Here is a 25742-nt window from a genome sequence, read left to right on the forward strand (position 1 = left end):
TTTAATTATTCGTTTTGCGTGCGTCTGCCGGACGTTGCGTCAGGGTAGACGTTTTGACTTTTCCGGATGCGGTTGACGTCACCACACGTTTGTTGTAAACATGGCGTCCGTGACAACAGGTGAGAGCCGAAAGGCCCGGCTGGGCGACCGTAGCACTCGGCAATATTTCAAAAATTTTGGCAGTTTTGCTTTGGATGCGACCACTGCGTCAATTGTATACTCTGTCTTGAATTTTTACAGAAGTTTGCGTAAATATCGGGAGCCGCAGTTGGCTGATAGCGCCTTTTAAGTCACGGCTGAGACTGCCGCCAAGACAATGCTAACACAGAATGCTAGCACTGACGGCTCTGTTTTAGCCGTTTTTAACGTGTGATTTCATCTTATTTGTTCAGAGCAGAAAAACAAACACAGTCGTTGGTTTTGTTTATGGCGTCAATGGGTTTAATTGGCGAAACTAGCTTTTTTCCAGCTAGCATCGAATCTTTACCAGACTTGAATCTCAGATTTCCACAGCATCTATCGTATCAGGTTATTATTTATGACTCTGACTCGTCTATGTGTTAAATGACAGTTTAGCCGCCGTGTGAATCTCTGCGTTCACCGGAGCACGTTGGACAGAGCCATTGTTCTGGCAGCTGTTCTTGCAGCTCCCTTCACCCTGTATCTGTTACTTCAGCCACAAGACGGTTCATAATTGTTGTTATAAATATCCTCCAGCTGGCCGTGGTCAGCATGTGTTAGTCCTCACCATGCTGCTGTCTCCTCAGCTTTATGTCTCCCACTGGGGCTGTGTGTCAGGGCCCTCACCCACTGCAGTCTGTTATATAACAATCATCAACTGTAACTGTATATTATTTACTTTTAAGATACAAAATTAAAGTTAATATTCTGACAAGTTCAGGTAAAAGTGTTGAGTAGTAAATCAGAGCAAGTTAATTTATATCAAACATTTAAAATAACCTGATTCAACCGGAGTGCTGCACACGTCAACAGTCAGGCCACAACAAGAATATTTGCAAAATGCATATCGACTGAAGACTTAAAACATGGGTTTATGGATAAGTGATGGCCTTTGAGCACGTGACAAACTCTTGAATCTCAAATCTTTTTCTGACACTATAGACTAAACCACAAATCATCACCAAGTAGTCACTAGCAGTGACAGTATTTCCCATATATTTTTTTCTATTTGATTGAAATTGTATTTCATTGAGTCTCTTTTATGTCTTTTTTTGAAGCCACCTCAGAGTGGATTCAGTTTTTTAAGGATGCAGGGATCCCAGCCGGCCTCGCTGTCACTTATGCAGTTTCCTTTGTGGATAATAGGTAACTTCAAACCTTTATTTTATAGGCCCACTGTTGTAGACTTATGCATCATAAACACAGCTGTACTGTGATCATGTGTATTATGTCATCTCCCTGAGATTTTGTTCTTGTTGTTTATGCCACTGTAGAATTCAGAAGAACATGCTGATGGACCTCAGTAAAGACATCATGATGGATCTCGGCATTACAGTCATTGGGGACATCATTGCCATTCTTAAACATGCCAAGCAGGTCTACAGGCAGGTGAGGCCAGTTATGGAATGCTAAAAATACAGGCAACAAAGGTGTACATATTTTAAATAGCTCTGTCTCGCTGCGTGTACAATTTAGGATGGCTTACATATCAAATTCCAGGTGTGGCTGTATTACAAGAGGTGGAGTGTATATAATTACTGGATCAAAAACTATCCACAGCAGCCAATACAAATGTCCTCTTTAAATAATTTGACAATTCTACAGTAATACTTGTGTCTCAACTGAAATAAATCTTAGTTGGCCAGGGTTCAAAGGGGGTCTTCCAGCGAATCAGCTCATTTTTTATTAAAATGTGATATAGATTCTGTTGCTCCCAATGAATTCAGCAACAGACAAAGTTGTTTTAAATTTACTATCGTCTTGGAACTGACCCTACTGTTTACTACAAATTTAACTTAACTCTTATTATTTGTTCCTGTCTTCCCATCTTCAGGACATGTGCAAAATGGCAACAGAAGCCATCTCCTCAGGACAGACCAGTGTTCAAGCTGAGCTCAGAAGAACCGCCAATACTCGTAAGTTACAATTCTTTCCTGGAGAAAATATGATGGGCCATGATTAAAATAGTGTCTGCCTTTTATTTGGATTTAAAGTTTGGGATCACAGACATTTTTAAGTCTGGAGCAAAATTTTCCGAAGTAAAATGTTGTTTAAAGTATTTTCTAAAAACTTTTTACTTTTCCTTGATTCTTTTTGCAGTTGTTTTGGTTTGTCCTCAAGTCACCCAATCAGCTAAATGGCTTTACTGGAGTGACACCACAGTGTGACCCATTAATCAGCCCAGCCAGAAGCAATATGAATCACAAGTTGTATCATAATGTGATATGTCTGCTATGATTATGCAGGCGAAACTGAACCACACTTGACACCTGCCATGATTCAGAATTGCTGAAAGTGGATGCGGTTGATGTTTGCGTGAAGATAATTTTCTGAATGGGCCACTTAATCATAATAAAAATTGTTTTATTTGACTTATTCTGGAATCAAAGGCTTTACATACACACAGAAACAGATTCATGTTTGCGGCTTCAAACTTGGAGATGGGTGCACTAAACAGATTTTCCCTAGTGACCTTTTTACCAATTTGTCTGGTCATATTGCTGTTGCTTATGACTACTTTTGTTGGTGCATATAATGATTAGGTATACTGAACTTAAGCATTCCTTTTTGAAAAATAGAGACTGTAGAAATAGAGAACTTGCCCCTCCAGCAGCAGTAAACTGTACTCGCAACACAGATTTTGGGGCAGTCTGACTCCCCAAGAAAACATTTGTACTGAAATATTGCAGAATATTGTGCACATCAGGTGCTTGGATATTAATATGAAATAAAATTATTAATTCTGTTTGAAGATTGCATGGCTTGAAAAAGATGTTTGTGTGTTTTGAGAAGTCACAGACAGCAGAGCAAAAAAGTTGCAGAAATGATTGATGTCATAGCTTATGATGGTTTAGACTCCTGCTGTCTGTTCTCTAATAGAGGATCTATTAGATCTAATAGAGGCCAAAGCTGTACACAACAAGACTTATGCTGGATACTTTTGTCATTGTACTGTCTGGGTGAACGGCATATCGGACAATAATTGCTACCAGATAAGTAAATCAGCCTAAATTTATGTTTTGTTTTGTTTTTTACAAAGATGTTGTAGGCTTGTCTCTAGTGTTAGAGCAGTCGAAAATTTTCTCATTGATTAGTGTATGTCATGTTCTCAATCTGCTCCTCAAATTACTTAAACTAGCGTTTCCCAATAAAATGTCATGTTATGAAGCATTTACAGTGGTTCCTCTCTGAATTTAGTTTTTTTCTTTACATCTTCTTATATCTTTTTAGTTTGCTCGTAATGTTTTTAATGTTCCTCCTGAGGGTGGTGGTGTTTTATCACACTCTTATATTCTAAAATCAGACAGTAAAATATCTTGACAAGTGGTACATTTTTGTACCACCAAGTAAGCAATAGTGGTCAGCTATTCAGTGTATCGCTATGTAATCTCACAATCAATTTTATCAGTTTAAATAGTTTACAACCCTGTGATTCCAGCTTCTTACATTTAAATATTTCCTGGTTTCTTTACTCCTCAGTGACATTAAGCAGTATATCTTTGGGTTGTAGGAAAAAAGACATTCAAGGATGTCAGCTTGACGTTCAGGAAACGATGATCTGCGTTTTTCACCAAAAGAATTGTAAAATAATCAATAACTAAACAGTTTGAAGCTGTGGCACCTTCAACAATCTTAATTTGTCAAGAATTTAGACAGTCTAATTATCTGATTAGTAGTTGAAGTCTATCTTTGGGAAACCAATCAAAGAACAGACTCCAAAGACCTGTGAAGTCCAGTTGTCCTCGATCTTGTCTTTCGTACAAAACATAAAGAGTTTTCTAACAAACAAGCTAAATCCCAGCTACTTAAAAATGTTTCTATCTTTTTCACAGCTGCCACTCGCATGATTGCCAACGCTTTGAGCCATGAATCCCCGCCGGCCACTCCAGCTCGTCGACCCGACAGTCGCCTCTCTGTTACGGTGTCCAACATGCAGGGAAATAAGAGTAACAAAGCAGGTATATTGCAAGAAAGTTTTTTTACCCCATCAGTCCTCTATTTCCTGTTCCTCCGGAGCCACATGCGCCAACTGTTTACCTCTGTTTATTCCTCGTGTACCTACCACTTTGTTGTCAGTTGTAAGTCAACCAGCTGACGAGGGGAACGGTTTGCCAGCAGTGAAGCGCCGGCGAGTGACAGCTGAGATGGAAGGCAAGTACATCATCAACATGCCAAAGGGCACCACGCCTCGTACACGCCGAATCCTGGCCCAGCAGGCCAAGAAAGGTAGGCCTGACCCAGTGGTCTCGCCGGCAGCTCGTCCTACTAACGCAGTTAATCACCACAACTAGTCAGAACTAAAAGTTTTCATTAACTTCCCTCTCAATAAATCTGAAAACGGTGATTCTATGCTGATGAACCAAGCCTGCTTGACCATCACCCTCTGTGCTTTTGTAATTCAGTCCTTTGTCCTTACTAATACTTTCACTGCACCAACAGTCATTCCCTCTGTCAGGCTGTGCTTGTTTCCTTTGTCTCACATCAGTCAGATGTGAAAATCTGTCCTCTCTGGTGTTTGCGATTGGGTCCTGTCTCTTTGCATGACATTTTCTCTTATTTTATGAAGGGCAGTGTAACTTTTAACTCGTTTGCTGTCTCCTTGTCACATTGAACAATCAAAACTTTAAGCTAGTTGTCTCCAAACAAGAACTTAAAAAAGGTTCTGCTCAGCGTTAAACGCTTATACTGATTACAAGGCTCTCTAATCAGACCTTTCAAATTAAAAGCCCTTTTTTTCAACATAGTATATGTATAAACATTTAAAACAACAAAATGCAGATGTGTTATGTGTTCCGCTTTACCTCTTGTTAGTGCACGCTTGTTTAAAAAGCCCTTATTTTCTGGTCAAAATTTTGGCGGCTGGTTTATTTGAAGATGCTCAATGGAGAGGTGGAGAACTTAACTTAATCACTCCCTGCGGGAAATAGCAGCTAAGTTTTACATGACTCAAAAATCAAACATCAAAGGTGCATATCAAATATTCATTAACTGCACTCTGAACTCGCACTTAAAACTAGAATAATACTTCATTCTAATTATACACAGTAGTGTGGCTGGGTAATATTTGTACATGGTGAGTGCAAGTTAAGAAGGAATTACACAAGACATTAAGTTAAAATCTTGTGCAATAGTACAATAGTAGTAATAGTACGACTTTTGGTAAGAATAACAAAAGACAGTTAAAACAAAATCACAGAAACTGCTGTTTAAATAGACTACATTATAGTGATGTTTCTTACATTTCTCTGCTGCATTGACGTTTATCAATCAAGAAATGTTTTTTACAACCTGCAGCAGTTCTATAGTGCCATTATTGAATTATGTCATGTTTTTGTAGCCTAGCCGCGCTAGACCCATGTTCTGAAGACGCAAGGGTCTAGGAACTCTCGACAGGGAGGGAGGCAGGCTAAAAGGTTGTCTATCAAATCACTCTGCAGCAATTGGGTAGGTATACAACCAATCAGCGCAACGAATAGGCTCCTAGAGCGCCGGAAATCAGAGGATGCGGGAGTTCGGTGAAGCCTTATTATACAGTCAATGGGTGAAGCTCAAGTATATTACAGACATGTTAACAGAAAGATTATTCAGAGTCGGTGCAAATGGAGCTCAACGACTGTTGTCGTTTTTGTTTTTGACCCTGGCAGAGAATTAAATTTGTTGCTGTGGGTTGTCTAGCGCGGCTAGGCTAGTTGTTTCCGGTTGTTTCTGTCAGAATCTTTGCGTCTCTGTCGTCGCTTAGTTACGCCCACCTTCTGACTCTACACTTCATGGTGATTGGTCCGGCCAGTTTTATGAGAATCCAGCCTCGAGCCTTATGGAGGGTAACTAGACCCACCCTGGCAGAGAATTAAATTCGTTGCCATGGGTTGTCTAGCGCAGCTAGGCTAATGTTTTTGATCACTGAGAGCTTTATATTCAGTACTAAAGTCAGACTTTTATCAAGGCTTATGCTAGCTATGCATGCATATTATGCTAGTCAAAGACAAACAGAAACCTATAGAAAGTTAGCAAAAGTGAACTAGCTATTACTTTAACAACTTGCACAAAAACAGTGATGATAGGATTTTCTTCATCTTCCATACAGCATCTTGTGTGATGAGGATGATGAGAAGTTTTATGTCACATCACATTAATATTCTATTGCTCCTCTCGTTTAAAAGGTTTAAAACGCACCTCTGTGTTTGCAAGACTTGGAGCTGAATCCAAAGCAGACACAACAACGAGCAATAACAAGGTAAACCCTGTCACTTTATCCTAATAGCTTAGATTGTATAATAAAAATTAGCTCTGAGCTCATAATGCTCATGTTTTGGCAGCCTACCGGTGTGTTCAGTCGCCTCGACACAGGGGACACAGATGAAGACAGACCGAGGCCAGGAAATCTGACTGGAGACATGGATGTAGATGACGAGGACGACAGTGACGGAGAAGGCTCTGTCCTGCAGTATGCTGGCGTCCTCAAGAGGCGTCCTCCATCCCAGAAGAAAGAACCAGCCACGAAAGCGGCCCCGACCACCCTGCGGCGCCTGGGAGGCAAATTCAAACTACCTCCCTCTGACACTCCCACTTCCTCCTCTTCTTCCCCGAATGGCCTTCCCCCTGCCAAGATTAGTGTTCTTCAGAGACTGGGCAAGCTCCCCGCCACAAACGCTGCCGTGTCGCCTGTACCGGCCGACACGCAGGACAACAGAGTGACCAGCACCAGACCCAGAGCACCGGAGAGGTCGACTGTAGCAAACTCCAAGGTCAGCAGCAGCACTATAGGCCTTTCAGCAGCAGCAGGAGGAGGAGGAGGAGGAGGAGAGTCAGTAGGGGCTCAGATGGACGTTAAGGCCATCAGTGTTTTTAAGAGACTGGGCAGTAAGAGAACCTAACGCACTCCCCAAAAATCAATAAGACTCTCAAAACATTCTTTAAAGAATTTGTATTGCCACCTTTTTGCATTTATCTTGCTAAATGCAGGACTGCAGATTATTATTATTGTTATTAAAATGAGTTTTTTTTCTTAGCCTTGATGTATGGACACTTTAAATGCGGCTTTGAAGTTGCTAAACCTAATTGAGGCTGCCATTGAGAAATCACCTTCGTCTCGTGTCCAAGCTTTTAATTTGGTGACTCGCGTGTATTATGTTGCTCCACCACAACGCATTTTATCGTGTCTCGATCATATCTGCCATTTATCGTGCTTTAGAAATATGTATTTGTGAACTTAAGGCATGAGCATGACGTCAACCAAACTGCCACGTTGGCGGTTTTGATTTTACCCCGTAACTCCACATATAAGGATGCTGCTGCCTAAACTACCCGTTTTTAGATTTCTCCTGAGTGAACACACTTGAGCTGTAGAAAGTGTTGCTTCTACCAGATGAATTATGCGATTTTTGTTTATATTTGCCTGAACGTTAAATATTTCCCAAAAACTTTTAAGTAAAATGTACAGATTTTTTTTCCCCACAAGGTAAACACCAGGACAGCAGTCGGACACAGGACTAGCCATGAAGTAAGAGTTAAGTCTTTCTGTTCTTGTTACTTTCAACTGAAAATTACCTCCTGTTTCTTGTTTGGAAAGTAGGAAATGTGTAAAAGTGTTGATGAAAGGCTCCTGAGCTTTGTTCCTGGACTTGTGAGCAAAAAAAAAGAATTCTAAATGGTTACACAGAACAACCTCGTCGAACACTTGAATCTCGAAAAAGCACCACACCTCCTCCTCTTCTTCTGCGCTTTGTAGAAGTTCACACCTCTGAGCTTAAGTCAGCTTTTCTACCATAGTACTGAACATTTTCTATAACCACCTACTTGAAAGCCGGATCAGTAGAATATTGTTTATTTTGAAATGCAATGTATAGATTTGTTAGAGTTGAGTTCACACAGCACAGAACCTGTTCTGCTGCATATTTTTCTATGTGGGCATTCTTGTATCATGTATCCAAGTAAAGAAACTCAGAGATGCCATCGGACCTGGTGTCAGGGGGCCACTACTGTAGCTCCAGTAGGTAATTCACCCTACCCAGTGTGGGTCATTCACACCTGTATACTGTTTTGGTCCGTCACACTTCACACCAGAACTTTGTTACACTGTAAATATTTTTAAATATTTAAAATCACATTAATGAATTTTTATCAAGACACAAAGTAGAACCAAACGCACCGTTAACTGTCATGTTTTTTTTAAAGATATTGAGGGGATAAAAATCTGAATTTGAACAAAATGTGCTTGGAAAATAATTAAATGGGAGAAAAGAATCCAAATGTCTTAACTGCTCTTTTTTTTTCCTTCTACAAAGGTGACATTACAGTGCATGCTACTGCCACACGCTGTACTTATCAGCTCTATTAAGTATCAACATGACAGCAAAGTCAATAATTCTATTCCCAAGCTAACAGTCAGTAGTTAATTTATCACTAAACCTATTAGATGACCTCTCTATTCATGATGCTGCTTCTGCATAATGTTCATTGAACTGTGTTATGGTAATGATGTTTGATCTGAAGATGCTGCTACTTCCTCTGGTAGATCTAAGCTGTTGTCACACTAGTGCGCTTCTCAGTTACAGTAAAAAAAAATAAAAAAAATTGCATCTTATTGAATTAGGATAACTATTATTTGTTTGAAATGAGGAATAAAAAAGTCTGTATGACATTTTTGACCCAGTAACCACCTGGTTTTATGTGTAGCATTAGTCAGATAATAATACAGAACATTACCCTGCACACTTCAGTGTATACAGTTGCGCTCAAAATTATTCAACCCCCAGTGCCAATTTGGGTTTTAAGTACTATCTATAACTTTTAAGTTGTTTGGAATAAATTTAACATACAAGTGGATTTTAAACAGCTGAATGCAACCAATAATACAAGGGTTTTCTCTAAATTCCACACAAAATGTTAATTTTAATAACTAGTGCAGTTTCAAAATGATTCAACCCCCTAAGGAGCATTCCTTATAAAGACACAATTGCAAATCAAGTGTGGTTAATAATGCCCCAAGTTTTTATAACGTGCGTGAAAGCTAACACTAGTACTACAGTTGCAAATTCTCTTTTCTTCATGCTTGGATTTGCATCTTATAGTTTAATATTGTATAATTGAACATATCAAAGTCAAGAACACTACCCTAAAAAATTAAGAAAAATGGCAATGTCCGTGCATAAGCAATGAAATGGATCCAAAAAGGTAGCACATGCACTAAATTGTTCTAAGGATAATTTTGAAAGCGCAGTTTGCTAGTTAATGGTTTTACATACCTGACCAGGGAGAAAGAATAACTTCACCACCACTACCACCAGATTTCTATGGAGACAAGTGGCAAAATAGCTTGAGTGACTATAAAAGAGCTACATTAAGATATTCTGACATCAGGAACTAATCAGTAACTGATATGTAGTTGGTACAGTAAGATACAACTTCACACCAAAGGCCTTCTTCAGGTACTCAAAGATGGGAACCTCTATTGACCCACAGCAAACGCATAAAAATCAGCTCAGAATTTCTTAAAACCATTTACATAATCCATAGCTGTTTTGTAATCATATTTTCCTAAGCATTGAAAGAAAATAAGAACTTCTGTAGGCCTGTGATTTATCAGTGTATATGGCTGGAGATGGAAGATGACAATACATCCTATCTACAGTAAGGCATGTCGGTGGAGGAATGCTGTTCTTGGCCTGATTGGCTTCATCAGCTACTGCAAAACTATAATAAGTAGAAAACAAGATGAATTTGATCAAATGTCAGGAACTCTCAGAAGCTAATTTCATGCTGACATTGAATAAGATGATGCTTGGGGATGACATTTGGCTTTCCAGCAACAAGACCATGCTTATCACGTTGTCTACTAAGGCTGGGTTTCCCAAGACATCCTAGAATATTCCAGAGTGGTATTGGTAGCTGAAAGATTTAAATCTCACAGGAAATCTTTATTGGGATTTGGTGAAGACAGTTGCAGCAGACATACTCAAGAATTATGCTGAACTAGGACACTTTCCCATGACGAAGGAACTCAGATTCTTCGTTTGGATTACCAGAAGGTATTGTTTGGTTAAATATCTTATTTGCAAAAGGTTATAACAGTCATAAAATGCTCCAGCAAGTTTTAAAGACACTTGTCATTAGGGGGTTGAATAATTTTGCAACAGTAGTATTTACTAAAAGCAATATTTTGTGGTAAATTTGGAGAAAACTCTTGTAATATTAATTGCATTCAGCTGTTTACAATCCTCTTGTATGATCAATTTATTTCACACAACTTTAAAATTGAAGAGAGTCCTAATAACCCAAATTGACATTGAATAATTTGAGCGCAACTGTATGTCGGTGATCATATTGGCCTCTGTGTTCAAAAGAAAAACCTTTACAGTATGAAATGTTCTAAATGTAAAAGCATACCCAAAACAATGCCTTCAAAAACTGTTAACTTCCTCAGAGATTTTCCCCTTTTCAACCCTGAATATTAGTCAATTTGGATTTTTGAACAACAATTTACAGAAAATGTCTTTAACTTAATAATATTATTGTCATTGATGCATAATGTTAATAATAATAATAATAATATGTGATGTAATATTGATATTAACCTAATTTGCATAGTACCTTTGATAATAATATAATCAATATTGTTCATATACTGGTATCATTATTATTACTATTAATAGTAATCCTTAAAGCAACTTGAACTATTTTTATTTTAATGGTCTTTGTATAGCAGCTCTTTACTACTATTAATATAATTGTTGTTACTGTTAGCATTATTAGAAATCTATGTGAGTTTGCAGATGGAAGACTAAATGACAGTTCACCCTGATCCATCACAGGCCTCTAATCCCTGAACCAGGCAGCAGATACAGATGTAAAACAAAAAATTCAGAACTCTGAGATGATACGTTCTTAATAGGAGGCATCTCTCTGCTGCCTGTTACACGGATTAATCACACATCAGAGGTACCAGATGGCTAATAAATCTGCTCTAAATGCCCTCAAAAAAGTTCATAAAGAGGATGACGTGGCTGCAGGTGGGGTTCAGGTGAACCACACGTCCCATCACAATAGAGTGTAATTTCCAGTGTGTCCCCTTGAGGTCGCTGTCTCCCTCCTTCCTGTCCTGTGGTCCTGCAGCCTCCTGCTGTCTGTCTCCTTCTTGAAAACCTTATCAGCTGAAGTCATCAGGCTCCGCTTTGGCTGTAGTGATGTTTACGGAGGGGCTCTGGGTAAAGTAAAAGCTGAATTAACCCGATCCGCCTGTTTTTCACTCCGAGAACTGTCCAGCTCTTAACAACAGGAGTGACGTCATCTCCAACCTCCCATAAAGATGTTCAATAATAATTTGACATTTTTAAAAAATAGGTAATAAACAGCTTATAAAGAGGGGTAGGTGGCAGGGTGTAACCTTTACTTATTAGTCCAATAAATATGCAAATAAGCTCTTATTTACTGACACATAATTCTATGATTTCTTCTATTTATTGATTTAAAGTACATCATGTTCTTCACAAATAATCGATCGTGTTTGGGGCTTTTTTGTACGTTTTTTTCGCTTTTTCTGCCGTGTAAAATCTTGACTGCAGCAACGCCTCACGACTCCTCTTTTTTTCTTTTCTCTTTTTACCCACAATGCCACGCGGCAGGGGTTGTCGTGTGTGCGCTGTCCGTGGTGCTGATGCTGCGCGTGCCTCTGAGGCTGCTACCATAGAGATCCACCCGAGCATCCTTCCGCGAGAGCTCCACAACCAGGAACCTGTTTTTCTCCTCCGACGGTGTGGGAATTCAGGATGTTTCTATGAGTCTGTTTTATTAGTTCTACCTGCAGCGGTTCTTTAAACTAATCTACTCAGAGACGCCGTTTTTCTTGGTTGTTTTTCTCTTTTTTTTTCCCGAGGCTCTCTCCGCCTGCCCCGCCGTCTCCGCCGCTCCATTCCCGCATCCTTTATGCACAGCACGCTGCTCCGGTCCTCCCCTACGAAACACACCTTCGTGCCCGAGCACCATGGCCCGCTCCAGCCGCTTTCATTGAGAGACATGGAAGCCAAGCAGCACCAGATAAAGAGCCTGAAAAGCTACCCGGAGACCGGCGGCCGGAGCCTGGCAGCGGCCGCCGGAGGAGACGGAGGAGGAGGCGGCGGAGGGTATCGAGCCGGCTCCGCTGAAATGGAGATGGAGACGAAGATCCAGAAAGCCATCGACTTCAAGGCGGAGGGTCACCGATGCTACAAGGAGAAGAAATTTCGGGAAGCGATAGGCAAGTACCACCGGGCGCTGCTGCAGCTCAAGGGGTGCATGTTGTCGACGGGACGACGGGCTCCGAGGTCAACCTGCTGAGTCAAGCCGCGGCCAAGCTGACCGAGGAGCAGCGGAGAGCCGTGGAGAGTACCGAGATCGAGTGCTACGACAGCCTGACAGGTGAGCGGTTCTCCCCCCAGAACGCAAAAAGACCTCAGCAGCCCTCAAGTAGGTACTGCTGACACCGTCGTTCGTTCCAGTTCACCGGGTTCACACGTCCAGCAGCCCGTAGTCCTTCCTGCAGGTGCTGAGCTGCTCCAGGTGAACTAAAAACTGCAGGAGACCACAAATGCATGATAATATGTGCTGATTTACCGGGGTTTTTCTACGCTGTTTGACCACAAGTGTGCGTTGTAGGGCTACCATTTATCGTTCATCACAGAGAAATGCCACCATGTAAATTAGCACATTTTTGTCGTTGCCGTGCCAAATCCGGGCTTTTACTCAATCTTCCTTTCCTGCTTATCGCCCTTTCATTTGTAGATTGAGAGCACTATTGTGTACGTGTGAGAAAAAAGGCCATAAATAAATAAAATCGGGGTCATGAGCTTTATGTTTTTAGGGCTTGTACGCATGTTTTCACTGATGTAAGTTCACCTCATTGTTGTCCTCAGGGTCTCACATGAGGTCTGAGGAAAGGAGTGATGTAAGGCTGCTGGAGAGCTTTACATCACTGTAGTAGTTGGTACATTCTATGACTTGTGCTATTACAAAGCAAAGGTCAAGTAGAGGCTCTTGAAACAGGACTATTAAACTAATTAACCTAGAGCTGCAATTAGTGATGAATTATAATTTATTATTTTCTCAATTAACCATTTAATGCCGGAAAAACTGAACAATGACTGTAGTATTTTTTTGAAGCCCAAGTTGACGTCTTAAGACACTTTGATTTGTTCGACTGAAAGCCAAAAACATTCAGCTTTAAATGATCTGAAGCTGCAAATGGAGGAGATTGTTGGCTTTGTTTGGCAGAAAAATTGCTTAAACAACTGATCAATTACCAGTTAAAATTGCCAATTCAGTTGATTAATCAATATTAAGAAGAGTGGAAGAGTTAAAGCCAAAACAATGGTTTAAAAAAATCCAAATCTAGCCACTCAAAGTAGGTTTAGAAGTAAAAAGTCTTTATTTCAGTGGGCTAAAGATGTTAACCGATTAATCAATATACCGACTAATAGTTTCATCTCAGTTCTAAACTTCACTCTTCATGAAAATGCAGAACATTTGCCCAGTTATATGTATTAAAGGAAATAATCTCACACATTTTAGTATTTTTGGTTGTATAATCATGCAGAAACATCACAAAAACAAATAATAAAGAGTATGTTGTAAAATATTCTATACACATGGTTCTCTTATGACCATTTCTGCAGCTTTTGGCCATATTTTATTTATTTCTATGGCCAAGTGGACACTAAACCCTAAATATGGTGCATGTTTCCAACCTTCAAATATGCATTACTGAAACAAGGTCTGCTCTTGGGTTTTGTTTCTCTATGTTGCAGTGTGCAATAGTAGAGTAGGAGGAAGATCATCAATCAATCAATTATCTATCAGCTCCTGTCCTTCACTTCGGAGCGCCTGGTTAATTAAGACAACAGCACATAGTGAATTACAATAAACAGTATGTGTCAATATACTGGTAAGCTTTGATGTGAAGAAAAAAACCTGTGTGCAGTGTGAGTGGCAGATGCTGATGAATGTTGACATCCAGAGGGGATTGATGATGATGGTGATTAATGGTGCACGCTGGCACTGCATCAGTTATATCACATCACCTTTAGGGCTTCCTAACCTTTGTGAATGTGCAGATTTTTGGGCCACAGCGGCGTGAAGCCACGGAGATGTTGTGTCTGTCCTGTCAGTCAGCCTGCCGAGATGCTCTGAAGGTCGCTGGCTCTGCGCAGCGTTCAGGGCCTGTCTGGAGCCCAAAGGAAAGGCCAGTATGGCATGAAGGAAAGATGGGGAAGAGAACGAGAGGCGAGGGAGGGAAAAAGGGAGAGTGAAACGAGGGAGGCAAATTAGAATAAGAGGTGGAAGACGGAGGTTTGGTGTAGAATGACAGGAGGAGAGAACGGAAGCAATTTAGAGCAGAATAAGAGGAAAACCAGGCATTGAGAGGAAAGGCAGAGAGCAGTGGAACAGAAAAGGGGGGAAGGGGAGGAGAGGACTGCTAGCACGCGACAGGGGGCCATATTTACCATGGCAACCATCTCCGGGCCTTTTCCCTGCTGTTGTATTAATACTGCTCCGGCCCTCCTCTCGCTGCTGCTTCACACAGCAGAGTACACATGCGCATTCACACACTTTTACACACACAAAGAAACTCTTCAACCCGACTGTGTTTACATCAGTTGCATCCTCAAATTTCTGCTCAACCATCTCTGATTTGTCTAATATTTTTGGAGGCTATTTAGATGTTTGTGAAATTTTACCGTGATGGATCAAATCGTTTCCTAGATATCAATACATTTTTGAAACTCCACAACTCTATTGGGCTTAGACTAAGCCTTCTACTAGTGCTTTTGTTTTTGATGTACAACTTGTCATATCTGCTCAGTCAGCTATTAGTTGATTATGTGAGTTTCCCTTGTTATTAATAAAATATCTGTCTATCTAGTTCAACAAAAATACTTTTTTGTCCACATTTGTGACAAAATATTTCAATAATTGTTCTGTATGTTTTGTTTTATATTATTACGACATGCAACAACATGCAGTTCAGAAACTATTACTCGCTAACTTCTGCATTATCAATGTTTTTCTTAATGTGTACTTAAAGAGTGGACTTTTCATGACAATATCTTTTTTTTTTTCATAATTCAACTCACCCTTAATCAGAGACTTTTTGATCTGCTTATCCAGAATTGCAGATTCTGAATGAATGCTACAATGAGAAATAACAGACAAACTTTCAGGCTTTTATCTTTAATAGTTCCTGAGATATTGAAATCCAAACTTAAACTCATATTCCAGTTTGCAATAAAGCGTGCTGAATGGGGGTCAGTTAGCAAATAAAATAAAATAAATCTCAGAAAGTATTTGATATATCAGGCTAAAATTACACACAAAAGAAGTGGTGCTCAGTCAGACACTGGCTTCGAATTTGCACTGGAACCAGCCTGCTCAAAAAGCAGTGTCGTTTATGTGAAATCTGTGCCTCTTGTTGGGCACTGCTTAAATGTCTTTATATTTTAGTCCGATTTCAAAATAAAACTCAGTAAAACTGTCGTACGGGTGGGTTTCCTCCGTTGTCGTTTCTCCATACTGCCAAAAGATCCAGAAGTATATACACCTCCAGTTTTGTGAGATCTCGCAAAAGTTTCTTGGGATTCTTTCTGTTTTTGTTTGTTTGTTTTCTCTCCATGTCCCTTCCGGGGATCCGTAGAGATGGTCGAACTGAAGGCTCCTAATGATTTCGGATGGAACAACTCTTATAATCTATAATAAATTGAATATGTAATTCAGTAGTGAGCAATTCATTGTCATTTACTAAACATACATCAATAAAAAAAAGTAGTTATTTTTCCATAGATGCATTTAAACAGTTACTCAAAATTTCAGACAGTAAATGTCAAAGTTCTCCACAAAGCAAACAGCCACAATAATATGTGCTTTACTCTGGGAGGACGGTATTCTAAAATGACTTGTAGAATATCACATACACTCATATGTCTGTTAATATGCACAGAATGACAGAAGATGTTCTCTCCACATCGTCATATCATTTTCCTTCTGTAGCTTTACTGTAAATCCCCACAAACCTCATCTTACTGTCATGTTGCAGTTTGACCTTAGGACTATCAAGCTGCATTAACAAATTCAATGAAAACTCCCCCCCATCTGTCTCACGTACCGGCCTGCAGGTTTCCACTGCATCTTTAAAAGACCGTTCACAAACAGAGTTTCATATTTAAACAGGACGAAATACTGCATCTGTTTGGGACTATTTCCAGCTGTAGATCAAAGCAGACTTCATGTGCTTCACCATTTGGAAAGTGAGTCTGGGAGTGTCTCTATAGTGCCAGTTTTTATGGTAATGAAGGAACATATCTTCGAATGCGACAGCATGACTCAGTGATGTGTTTTTCAGTAGTTTTTTTTTTACTGCAATGAATGGCACAGAGGTAGAAGATTTATCAGTCTTCAGTGTTGATGAGCTCACTTTATTATTTTGTCTTCTTCAATAAAGCAAAAAAAGACAAAATGCACACGCTGAGACATCTTAGTTCACAGTTGATGACATCAGATGAGTGAAGCATATGAAACTTTACCAAAATCTTAAGCTCTTTTGAAATGTACAGGGAATTTTTTCAAAACAAAAGTTTTGGTTTTACATGATTTAGACATTTGAGTCACTGTGATGGGCATGATACTTAAGTTTTGCCATGTGGTTCTGAATACTTCAGTGAATAAATATGACTTTTATTTCACAAGTATTATCTCACAGATCAAGATCTCTTTTGCAAAAAAGACCTAACATCAGCGGATGCAAATATCATAATGCACTGTACATGTAATATAGCACCATAAAACCAGAAAATTAAACACTACAGATGTGACCATGGACATTAAAACGCTACAGACTGACTTCACAGACCTCCCCTCAATCTAAATTACATTATTCATACTCCATCTACCACTTTCCTCAGGTTAAGGCTTTCAGGAAATATGATTAACCAGATAATTTAATACTCTGAGTACTGACTTGAACAGGTCACTGTGAGGTTATTGTGGTTGAAATGTTGACCTAAACGGAGTTAGTGATGTTTTGGTGAAACAAAATGGAGATTATTTCTGAAATTTAAATCTTTTATTACTGGAGTCCTTAAAGGGGAACTTTGGTTTTTTCAACCTGGGGTCTGTTTTCGTATGTCATTTCATACATGTGAGTGATGGAGAAATGAATTTTCGAAATAGCTCCAGTATGTAGCAGGCAGGCCGCTTAGCAGCTCAGCTAGCAGCTCAGCTAGCAGCCCAGCTAGCAGCTCAGCTAGCGAAAAGTATGGGGCTACTTGCCCCCCCTCGTCAAAGTCCGCCCTAAAGTGCTTTTTTCCCCACACTGACCGGCTCGAATAGTCTCAACGAGTGTCCCACAACATACTAGAGATGAGAAGTGAACGAAAACATTACTTTACTTTCCACATTACTTGGCGATCGCTCTTTGTTGTGGTCTGTATCCAAATCTCAGGACGCTAGAAAGCAAATCTCGTTCCGAAATCGCGCGATAGCTCACGCCAAAACACTGGTTTTGGCCAAGTAATGTGGAGGTTTTCGTTCACTTCTCATCTCTAGTATGTTGTGGGACACTCGTTGAGACTATGCGAGCCGGTCAGTGTGGGAAAAAAAGCACGTTAGGGCGGACTTTGACGCGGGGGGGCCAGCTGCCCCATACTTTTCGTTAGCTGAGCTGCTAGCTGAGCTGCTAAGCTGCCTGCTTGGCTAAATACTGTAGCTATGTCGAAAATTCATTTCTCCATCACTCACATGTATGAAATGACATATGAAAACAGACCCCAGGCTGAAAAAAAACGAAGTTCCCCTTTAACTTGTGGAGGGAAGTCAGGTCTCTGTTGTGCAGCTCCACCTGATTAGCCAGAGTTCTGCTGGACAAACCGCGGTCTCCATGGTTATGAGCAAGGAGCTGCCACTTGATTGGCTGGCTGTCTTTGGCTCTGACGTATGGCAGGAGAGCAACAAGCGAGCAGAACCAGTCACACATGTGAGAGTGACTGCGTGTCAGCAGTTGTGTGTGAGTACATCCATGCAAGTGTTTGTGTGGGTTTGTTTGTTTGTCTCTGCATTCACAGGCCTGAGGTCCAGCAGCTGGCTGAGGGGATGTGGAGTGTGTATTTATGTGTATTTGTGTGTGTGTGTGTGTGTGTGTGTGTGTGTGTGTGTGTGTGTGTGTGTGTGTGTGTGTGTGTGTGTGTGTGTGTGTGTGTGTGTGTGTGTGTGTGTGTGGTAAGAGGGAGCTGCTCTCAGCGCTGCTCGTCCTGCCATTCTTACCAAACCCACTGCTGACATTGCTGATTCTGTTAAAGTGTATTGGTGTGCATTTGTGAGCGTGTTTCTTCATCCCCTTGACTTTGCGGCTCTCCCTGTTGTTTCTGTGTGTTATGTTAATCCACTACTTTCATTTGACAGCTTGAGTTGCTACAGTTGTTGCTTTGAATTTAGATGCTGCTTTTAGTGAAAAATGATGCATGATTTTTATTTATTTTTTTTGCCATTTCGACTTTATTAGGAAGTAGAGAAACAGAGGAAATGCTGGGAAAGATAGCAAAAAGGTGACATGCAGTGAGATTTTGCTGGCCGAGGAATCGAGCCAGAGACTCACTGCTGACAGCATTTGCACCGATGTAATACATGATCTAACAGCTTGGCTCTGGGTCATTCCAAATATGATGCAATATTATCAGAGGATATGGTTTTTTTGTGGCTGATTCCGAGAACGATGGTTGGGAATCGCAGAGACTTTTTAAGATACACGTTTGCAGTAAAAAATAAATAAATTGACAATCTTGGTGACAAAATTTAAAATTATTTCACCAAACTTTGCTAAATTGCCTTTTTTCTATTTGTTTTACATACGTTTAATTAAAGTAGAGCTTGTCACCATTTGTTCTTCACTGTTGATAGACTTTTATTTCATATTGAATCATGCTGATACATTTCTCAAGACCACTACAGATGACTAAAGATAGAGGCAAGTGGTTGCATCAGAGCCAAAGTGTTGCATTTTCCGATTGATTTATTTCATCAGGAATCATATGCTGAGTTTTAGATCAGTAGAATCATCGGGTCATCGGTTGACCCCTAATTTTTATGGATTAAACGACCCAAGTGTCTAATCTTTAACATATAACAGTCAAAATTTGCTCCACCACAACAAGCAACAACAGTAAAATGCTACTTACTCATTAAACAACAATAATATGACCATTACAGTGGCCATTTTCTGTCTAAGTGCTGTTATATTTGATTAGAGCTGAAAATATAAGTCTGTTAATCTCTTTGTCGATTAGTCTCACTTAGCCAGGCCATTCTGTAGAACATAATGGTCTGGCTGCACCTCATTATCATTCTGCTATAGAGGAAAAAAATAAAAAACTGATTTGTATGTCTTTAAACCAATTACAGTCATCTTGGGTGGAGCTAAGCGAAGGTATGGAGTCACAGGAGTGCCAAATCAACATATAAATAAATAAATAAATGTGGAAATATAAAGAGCAATAAATAAATAAATAAATGTGGAAATATAAAGAGAAATAAATAAATAAAAGGAAAAACAGAAAAGGTAAAAGCAAAGACAAAATTTTCCTTTTTGTTTATTTATTTATTTATTTATTTCTCTTTATATTTCCACATTTATTTATTTATTTATTTATTTCTCTATATTTCCACATTTATTTATTTATGTATTTATTTATTTATATTTATATTTCCACATTTATTTATTTATTTATTTATTTATATTTTGATTTGGCACTCCTGTGACTCCATACAAAGGAGGCAGCTTTGGTGTGCATTAAAAATAGTGATGGGATAGTGATTGTTTTGGTGGATTGGTGAGCTGGACTGTAAATGGATCCAAAGCTCTATCAAAATTTGAAAATTTCAGCGTGGTAGGTTGCTGCCCAAAGGTTGCTGTTTCCTGTAATGTGAGGCATTTTTGAAACTTTCACACACAGATAACAGAAAGGAAGGACACCTAAATGAGCAGTCATTGGCTGGTTTACGTACCTGGAGTCTACATCCAGTGAGTCGATTGGTGGATAAATTATCAGCAACTACTTTTTAACTTCTTCTAACTACTTCTTAAGTCTTTCCATAACCAATAATACCGAAGGTTGTCTGGTTTTAAAACCTAAATAGAGAGCACTTCCTGCTTTGTCATGTGATTGTAAACTGAAAGGGCCAACACTGTGGACAAAACATGCAATTTATAGGTGTCAGCTGTATTTTTGGTCAATAAAAATTATCATTAGTTTAAGTCCTACTACATACTTACATAGTTTTACTTAGTTATTTTTTAATTGAAGCATTTCCACTTCTACTTTAATGTATTTCTGCTAAATTAGAAGATACTACCGACTACTTTTCTGCCTCTTCCGCCTTGTAAGTAACCTTCTTAAACATTGATCAGCAGAGTGACTCCAACTGAGATACAAAACACAAGCTGAGAAGATGAAAGTGGAGACAAGAGACAACAAAAACAGCGAAAAGAGGCTAAATGCATTTTTAAACAAATCAAATGTTGACAGAAAGGATTGTTACAGAGACAAAATCCAAGTTTTTGACATCGTGCCGAGACGTGAATGTGGTTTAAGAGAAACAAGCATCGGCGCCAACAGTAACATCACCTGATTCTGTCACACAGAATGACGACGGATGATGAATGTTCCATTTGCTGGCCTTGTTAAGGAGACCCCGAGTCTGTGCATCCCTGCAGGGCCGTATCTAAATGGGTTACACCACCACCACCACCGTCTGTGTCTGTCGCAGTTCACAGTGGTGCAACATGTTGGCCAGAGGCAGACTGCCTGACAGCCCGCCTCAGCCATCCATCCATCCACCCACCACAAACACAGTGTGCGGCACACACAGAAATAACAAATGTGACTGCAGTTTGTTTGCTCTTTTCCCTGATATCGATCATGAAGAGGCACTTTCAACAGCAAGAATAGCAGTTTCCTAAAAGAGACCGACTTCTACCAGGCAGTTTCAGAAGCTGTAGTGCGTTTAAATCGGTTCAAACGTACATTATAGAGTCACAGAGAATAAAACCGGGAGCGGGATGGTGTGATCTTGTTGTGAGAGCGATCAGTCTGACTTTTCATTAACTCATGCTCGCTCTGATCTCTGCCTGGAATCTGCCTTTGTTCCTTCTGACTGGCTCAATGTGTGAATGAGTCATAAGTCACAGCCTCGGAAGAGACGCAGCAGGAGGGGACGACTCAAATTGTTTGTTTCGTAACACCAGCCACCTTTTTACAGGATTCAACTGCTGCGGCTCACAGTTGCTCTGCTCGCCACCATGATGATCCAGCGATTTCCACCCACTCATCACATGGAAAAATAAAAAGTTACAGCGATGAAAACAAAAACACAAGCAGTTTATTCAGCATTCAGAACAAGCAAGAAAAATGATTGTTCATATTTACATGCTGGAGACGTTAAGATAAATAAACTCCACTTTCAGATATAATTTCCTGTGCAGAAGGAAATGGAATATGTTAAATATAGCCGCAAGCTCTGATTAGTCGGAAACAAGTAGAAACTGGTAGCAAGGTTTATGAAAGTCTTTCAAAGCTGATATTTGCTGCTGATTTTACAACAAAACTGACAAAAAAATTAGAGATTTTAATGTGACTCATTATAGTAACATGAATATCTTTGTCATTTGTCAATGTGTATATTTAGAATCAATTGATTTTGTGTTTCTTAGAGAAAATATTTAGCTGATCTATCACAGATGAAAACCCCTGATCTCTTCCTGGACAAAAAAAAAATACATTTTTTGGGAACATGTTGTTTCCAGATCTATTTCCACCAGCATAAATGCGGCAACTTGAAATTAAAGGAGAGAAGTGAACACATTTGTAGCAACGATAACCTTTTGGATTTGTCGTGTTGTCCCCGAGGACTGAAGTGACTGTTCCTCCTGGAGGCTGCAAGATCTAAACCATGTTCTTGTCGGCTGGAGACTAATTGGAGTCATGTTTAGCAGCAATAATAGTTCAAGATCAGGTCATGTTATGTAGTGCAACAGTGGTGTAATAGACTGTAGATAATGTTTGTCCCATACGGATTCTCATCCATAGTTTGGCACACATGTTAAGCGCAGGTTAATTACTAAGTTTAATAGTGTGAAATACAGTTCTACTGCTGCTGTATGGGCAGTTGTTAAGTGCAGTCTTCTGCCACTCTCACCATTCTATAGCAAAGGGATTAAATCCACACCAAAAATTCATTTTCTACGCTCCACGTCTCCACCTAGTTTAACAAAATTCAGCCTGGTGGTTTTTGTGTAATTCTACTTTCAGGCACACAAACAGATGGAATGGAAAACATACTTCTGCCTCTGCAAGAAGATTCACTAAATGTTGATGCAGAGTTGCAGTGACAAGATACAAAGCAGTTGTTTTTTCATATTTAATTAATTTATATTTAACCTTTATTTAGATAAAAGACCCATTGAGGTCAAGACCTCTTTCACAAAAGTGAACTGGCCAAGAGAGGAAGCAGCAAACGTCATAGTAAACAAAAACAAACAGATAACAAATAACAACAAGCATTATAATATTAAATACAAGCAATTAGATACATAAAGTACAGGAGTTATTTTTACAGTAACAACGTAAGAATGAAGGCGAACGATTTCCGTTGTCGATTTCTTAAGATAGAGCGTAAGGTTTCCAATGAAACAAATCCTGGCAATTTCAGTTCAGATTGGAGGGCATTCCGAGCAGAACGGACAGAGTAACTGAGAGCATTTTTTTCCTGTTTCAATTCAAACACGAGGAGCAGAGAGACACAAAATGTCATTTGATCGTAGGGTATAGCGGCTTCCAGTTCTCTGAAGAAAAGTGCATAAATAAGCAGGACCCAAGCCAAGAAGAGCCCTATAAACCAGAGTCAATCAATGTGTATATCGCTGTACATTCAAAGAAAGCATGCCAGCTTTAGCAGACAATTCACAGTGGTGGGTGAGGCGGCTACAACCAGTGACAAACCTCAGAGCTCAGTGGTAGACTGGAGTCAAGAGCTGTAGGCAGCTGGTTGAAGCACACATCGCCATAAATCAAGTAGAGGCAAAAAAAGTAGCTGACATCAGAAGCGTCCTCGCTCTGAAGGAGAAACATGACTTGTTTCTATAGTAGAAACCGAGCTTCACCTTTAATTTAGAGATCAGATTATAAGAACCTGCCCCTTATGAATGAGAAGGTTAAAAGCAGTTAAAAGTAACAGTCATGGTCGTGTTTGTTTAGCTTTTGTCCTAGCCCCAAAAAATTATACAATCTTTGACTGGCAAGCTGTGTTTTGATCAGAACTGCTTCGAGTTTTGTGATCTGTCACACCTCTATAGTGCATTAAATTATATTCTTGTGCTGAGCTTTTTTTTTTTTTTTTTTTTTGCTGAAAACAGCTGCTGAGACTGAACCAATCAGTAAAGTTGTAAAACCAAAGCAAACAGCTAGAAGATGCTCAAAGCAGCATTTCCGTTTTGTCCAAACATGTTTAGCAGCAGCAACTATTTGTGAATATGTGTGTCCCAACATGTGTCCTGTATTCAGCCTCGGGGACGTCTGACCTGAGGCCATCAATGAACTTTTAAACCGTGACATGCAATTAAGACAGCATACTAAATTTAGTCAGCCTTTAATGAGCCTGTTGGTGACATCAACATCTGTTCCTGCTGGACCGAAAATAAAAGCCCTGGCCTCTTTATCTTACACTCTAAAAAGTTATCCAAGCATCATATTCTCACAACATAAAATAATGCATGGCTGAAAGACAAGAAATAGAATTTGCTGATTAACATTAGCTTTTAAAATAGTTTTTAAGTTTTGGTGAGTTTGGTGGATATATCAGTGCTGGTAATTGCGTCAATTTATTTTAAGTATATTAAGCTCAGATTTCTGTGTTAAGTGATTTAAAGCTAGACTCAAGTTGAGTTAACTTAAGAAATTAGCTTGATAATTAAATTTTTCTTCATCTTGAGGTCAAGATTTGAAGTCTCCTCCTCTGCTTACTAAACAATGGAGCAAGTTAATATTTTAAATTTGGCCACATAAAAACTTGTGATAAGAATTTATTAAGTGCAAGAATTCCTTTCAAATACTGTGAAAATACTAGCTACGACAACTTAACTTTTTTTTAATCAATAATCAGCTAAAAAGTTGTGTTTATGCTCCCAATGATTAAGCAAGCAGAACTTAATATCTTTAATAGCAGAGCAAAAATTAGTTCCTCAAACTCATTATAGCTTATTGGCTGAACATAATTTCATTAAAAGTTCTTGTAACTCAAAAAGATTCATGCAAAGTGTTTTTTGTTGAGCCCTAGCTTTGTTTTCTAGAGTGTACAGTCAGTAGACAAAAGGATGTTTCTCTGCTTCTTCATCTTGCCTCAGATGGGGGGATGCTGGGGCTGCATTCAAATAGCGTCAGTGATGTGTAACACCACAGACAGACTGATTTTACCAGTCCACAGCCAGAGAACAGTCAATGCCTGCTTGCAAAAGCAGAATAAAGCAAAAAAAAAAAAAAAAAAACTCCTCCCTTTCATCTTCTGCCAGTTCAGTCACCAGGGGATGTGGTGGAGTGCATGAGATAAAGGCAGAAGAACAGAGCGAGGAGGGAAGGAGATGAGGAGAAGAAATGTAAGATAGAGGGGTTAAGATGGGGGAGACTTGTATAAGCAGCCAGGATGGACTTGAAAGGGAATAAATGTAATGTGATGCTACTGTAGGAGGATGGAGGAGGAAGAGGAGAAGTGCCATGTGAGGGTTATGAGGGGGGATGGGGGAGGTTTGGTCGGTGTTTTTCCTCTCTCTGTGAATGTTCGTCTGCCATTGGAGAGGAGGCCAGAGCCGGACAGCGAGAATGTCGAGTGCCAGAGCTGCAGATGGCCGGCATCGCCGTCAGGACTACGACTGGCACTCCCTCTACTGTACCGCTCGCACTGTACCGAACCTTTGAATTACCTGCAGCTCAGAGATACAGAGATTTGGAGGATGAGGATGAGGATAGGGGAGGGGTGAGTCAGCAGAAGGCGGATGGTGAGGCTGAAACTGGACAGAACTGTAAAATATGATGGGATTATAAGACAGAGCTTGGACAGTAAAGGAGAGTGACAAGGAGGGAAGCAGAGGAGGGAAATGTTTCCCTCTATGACCTCTAAATAGAGATGGGAGGGTTTTCAGAGCTGCATTTGTTTTGTTGGTGTTTTTTTCCCTTCTTGGCACTGAGAAATCCAATTCAGACCGATCTGATTTATATCACAGGCCTGACAGGCCCAGATGAATCCTGTCACAAGAGTAAATAAGATTCAGTCATTTGTCAGGGAGAAAAGGAAAAGTGGGGGCAAGCAGGAGGAGATGGACAGTGAGACAAACCAGAAGAGGCCAAAGTATTTTATTTTTGTCTCTTTTTTTTTTTGCCTTAATAGCATTTACAGTGAAGTTAAAGTGTAGTTGCATGCTTCAGTCTTCCACAGAATAAAGTGAGAACAAAAAAAGGGAACAATGTGAGTGCAGAAGAATGCAAAGCAGAAAAAAGTGA

At 39.8% G+C, this 25742-nt stretch overlaps 2 protein-coding genes across 3 annotated transcripts in view; both read left to right on the forward strand.

Annotated features, from left to right (window-relative positions):
* The first annotated feature begins 47 nt into the window (after positions 1 to 47).
* On the forward strand, positions 48 to 8424 carry c13h19orf47 (chromosome 13 C19orf47 homolog). 2 transcript variants are annotated; one of them, XM_022221130.2, is made up of 8 exons: positions 48 to 119; positions 1239 to 1326; positions 1455 to 1569; positions 2015 to 2096; positions 4014 to 4139; positions 4258 to 4407; positions 6342 to 6415; positions 6498 to 8424. In XM_022221130.2, exons 1-8 carry the CDS (start codon positions 101 to 103, stop codon positions 7053 to 7055), a joined length of 1212 nt encoding a protein of 403 aa, XP_022076822.2. In that variant the 5' UTR covers positions 48 to 100; the 3' UTR covers positions 7056 to 8424. The 2 variants fall into 2 exon arrangements, with proteins under 2 accessions (XP_022076822.2, XP_022076830.2); XM_022221138.2 differs by having other exon boundaries at positions 4258 to 4332.
* Positions 8425 to 11791: 3367 nt separating this feature from the next.
* Positions 11792 to 25742, forward strand: part of ttc9b (tetratricopeptide repeat domain 9B) — a 37151-nt gene continuing 23200 nt past the window's right edge. The window contains 2 exon segments of the mRNA XM_022221117.2: positions 11792 to 12445; positions 12448 to 12573. Coding sequence (XP_022076809.2) covers positions 12103 to 12445; positions 12448 to 12573 — 469 coding nt within the window. The 5' untranslated portion in view covers positions 11792 to 12102.

Source organism: Acanthochromis polyacanthus, chromosome 13, assembly GCF_021347895.1.
Source record: "Acanthochromis polyacanthus isolate Apoly-LR-REF ecotype Palm Island chromosome 13, KAUST_Apoly_ChrSc, whole genome shotgun sequence".
Classification (NCBI taxonomy): Eukaryota; Metazoa; Chordata; class Actinopteri; family Pomacentridae; genus Acanthochromis; species Acanthochromis polyacanthus.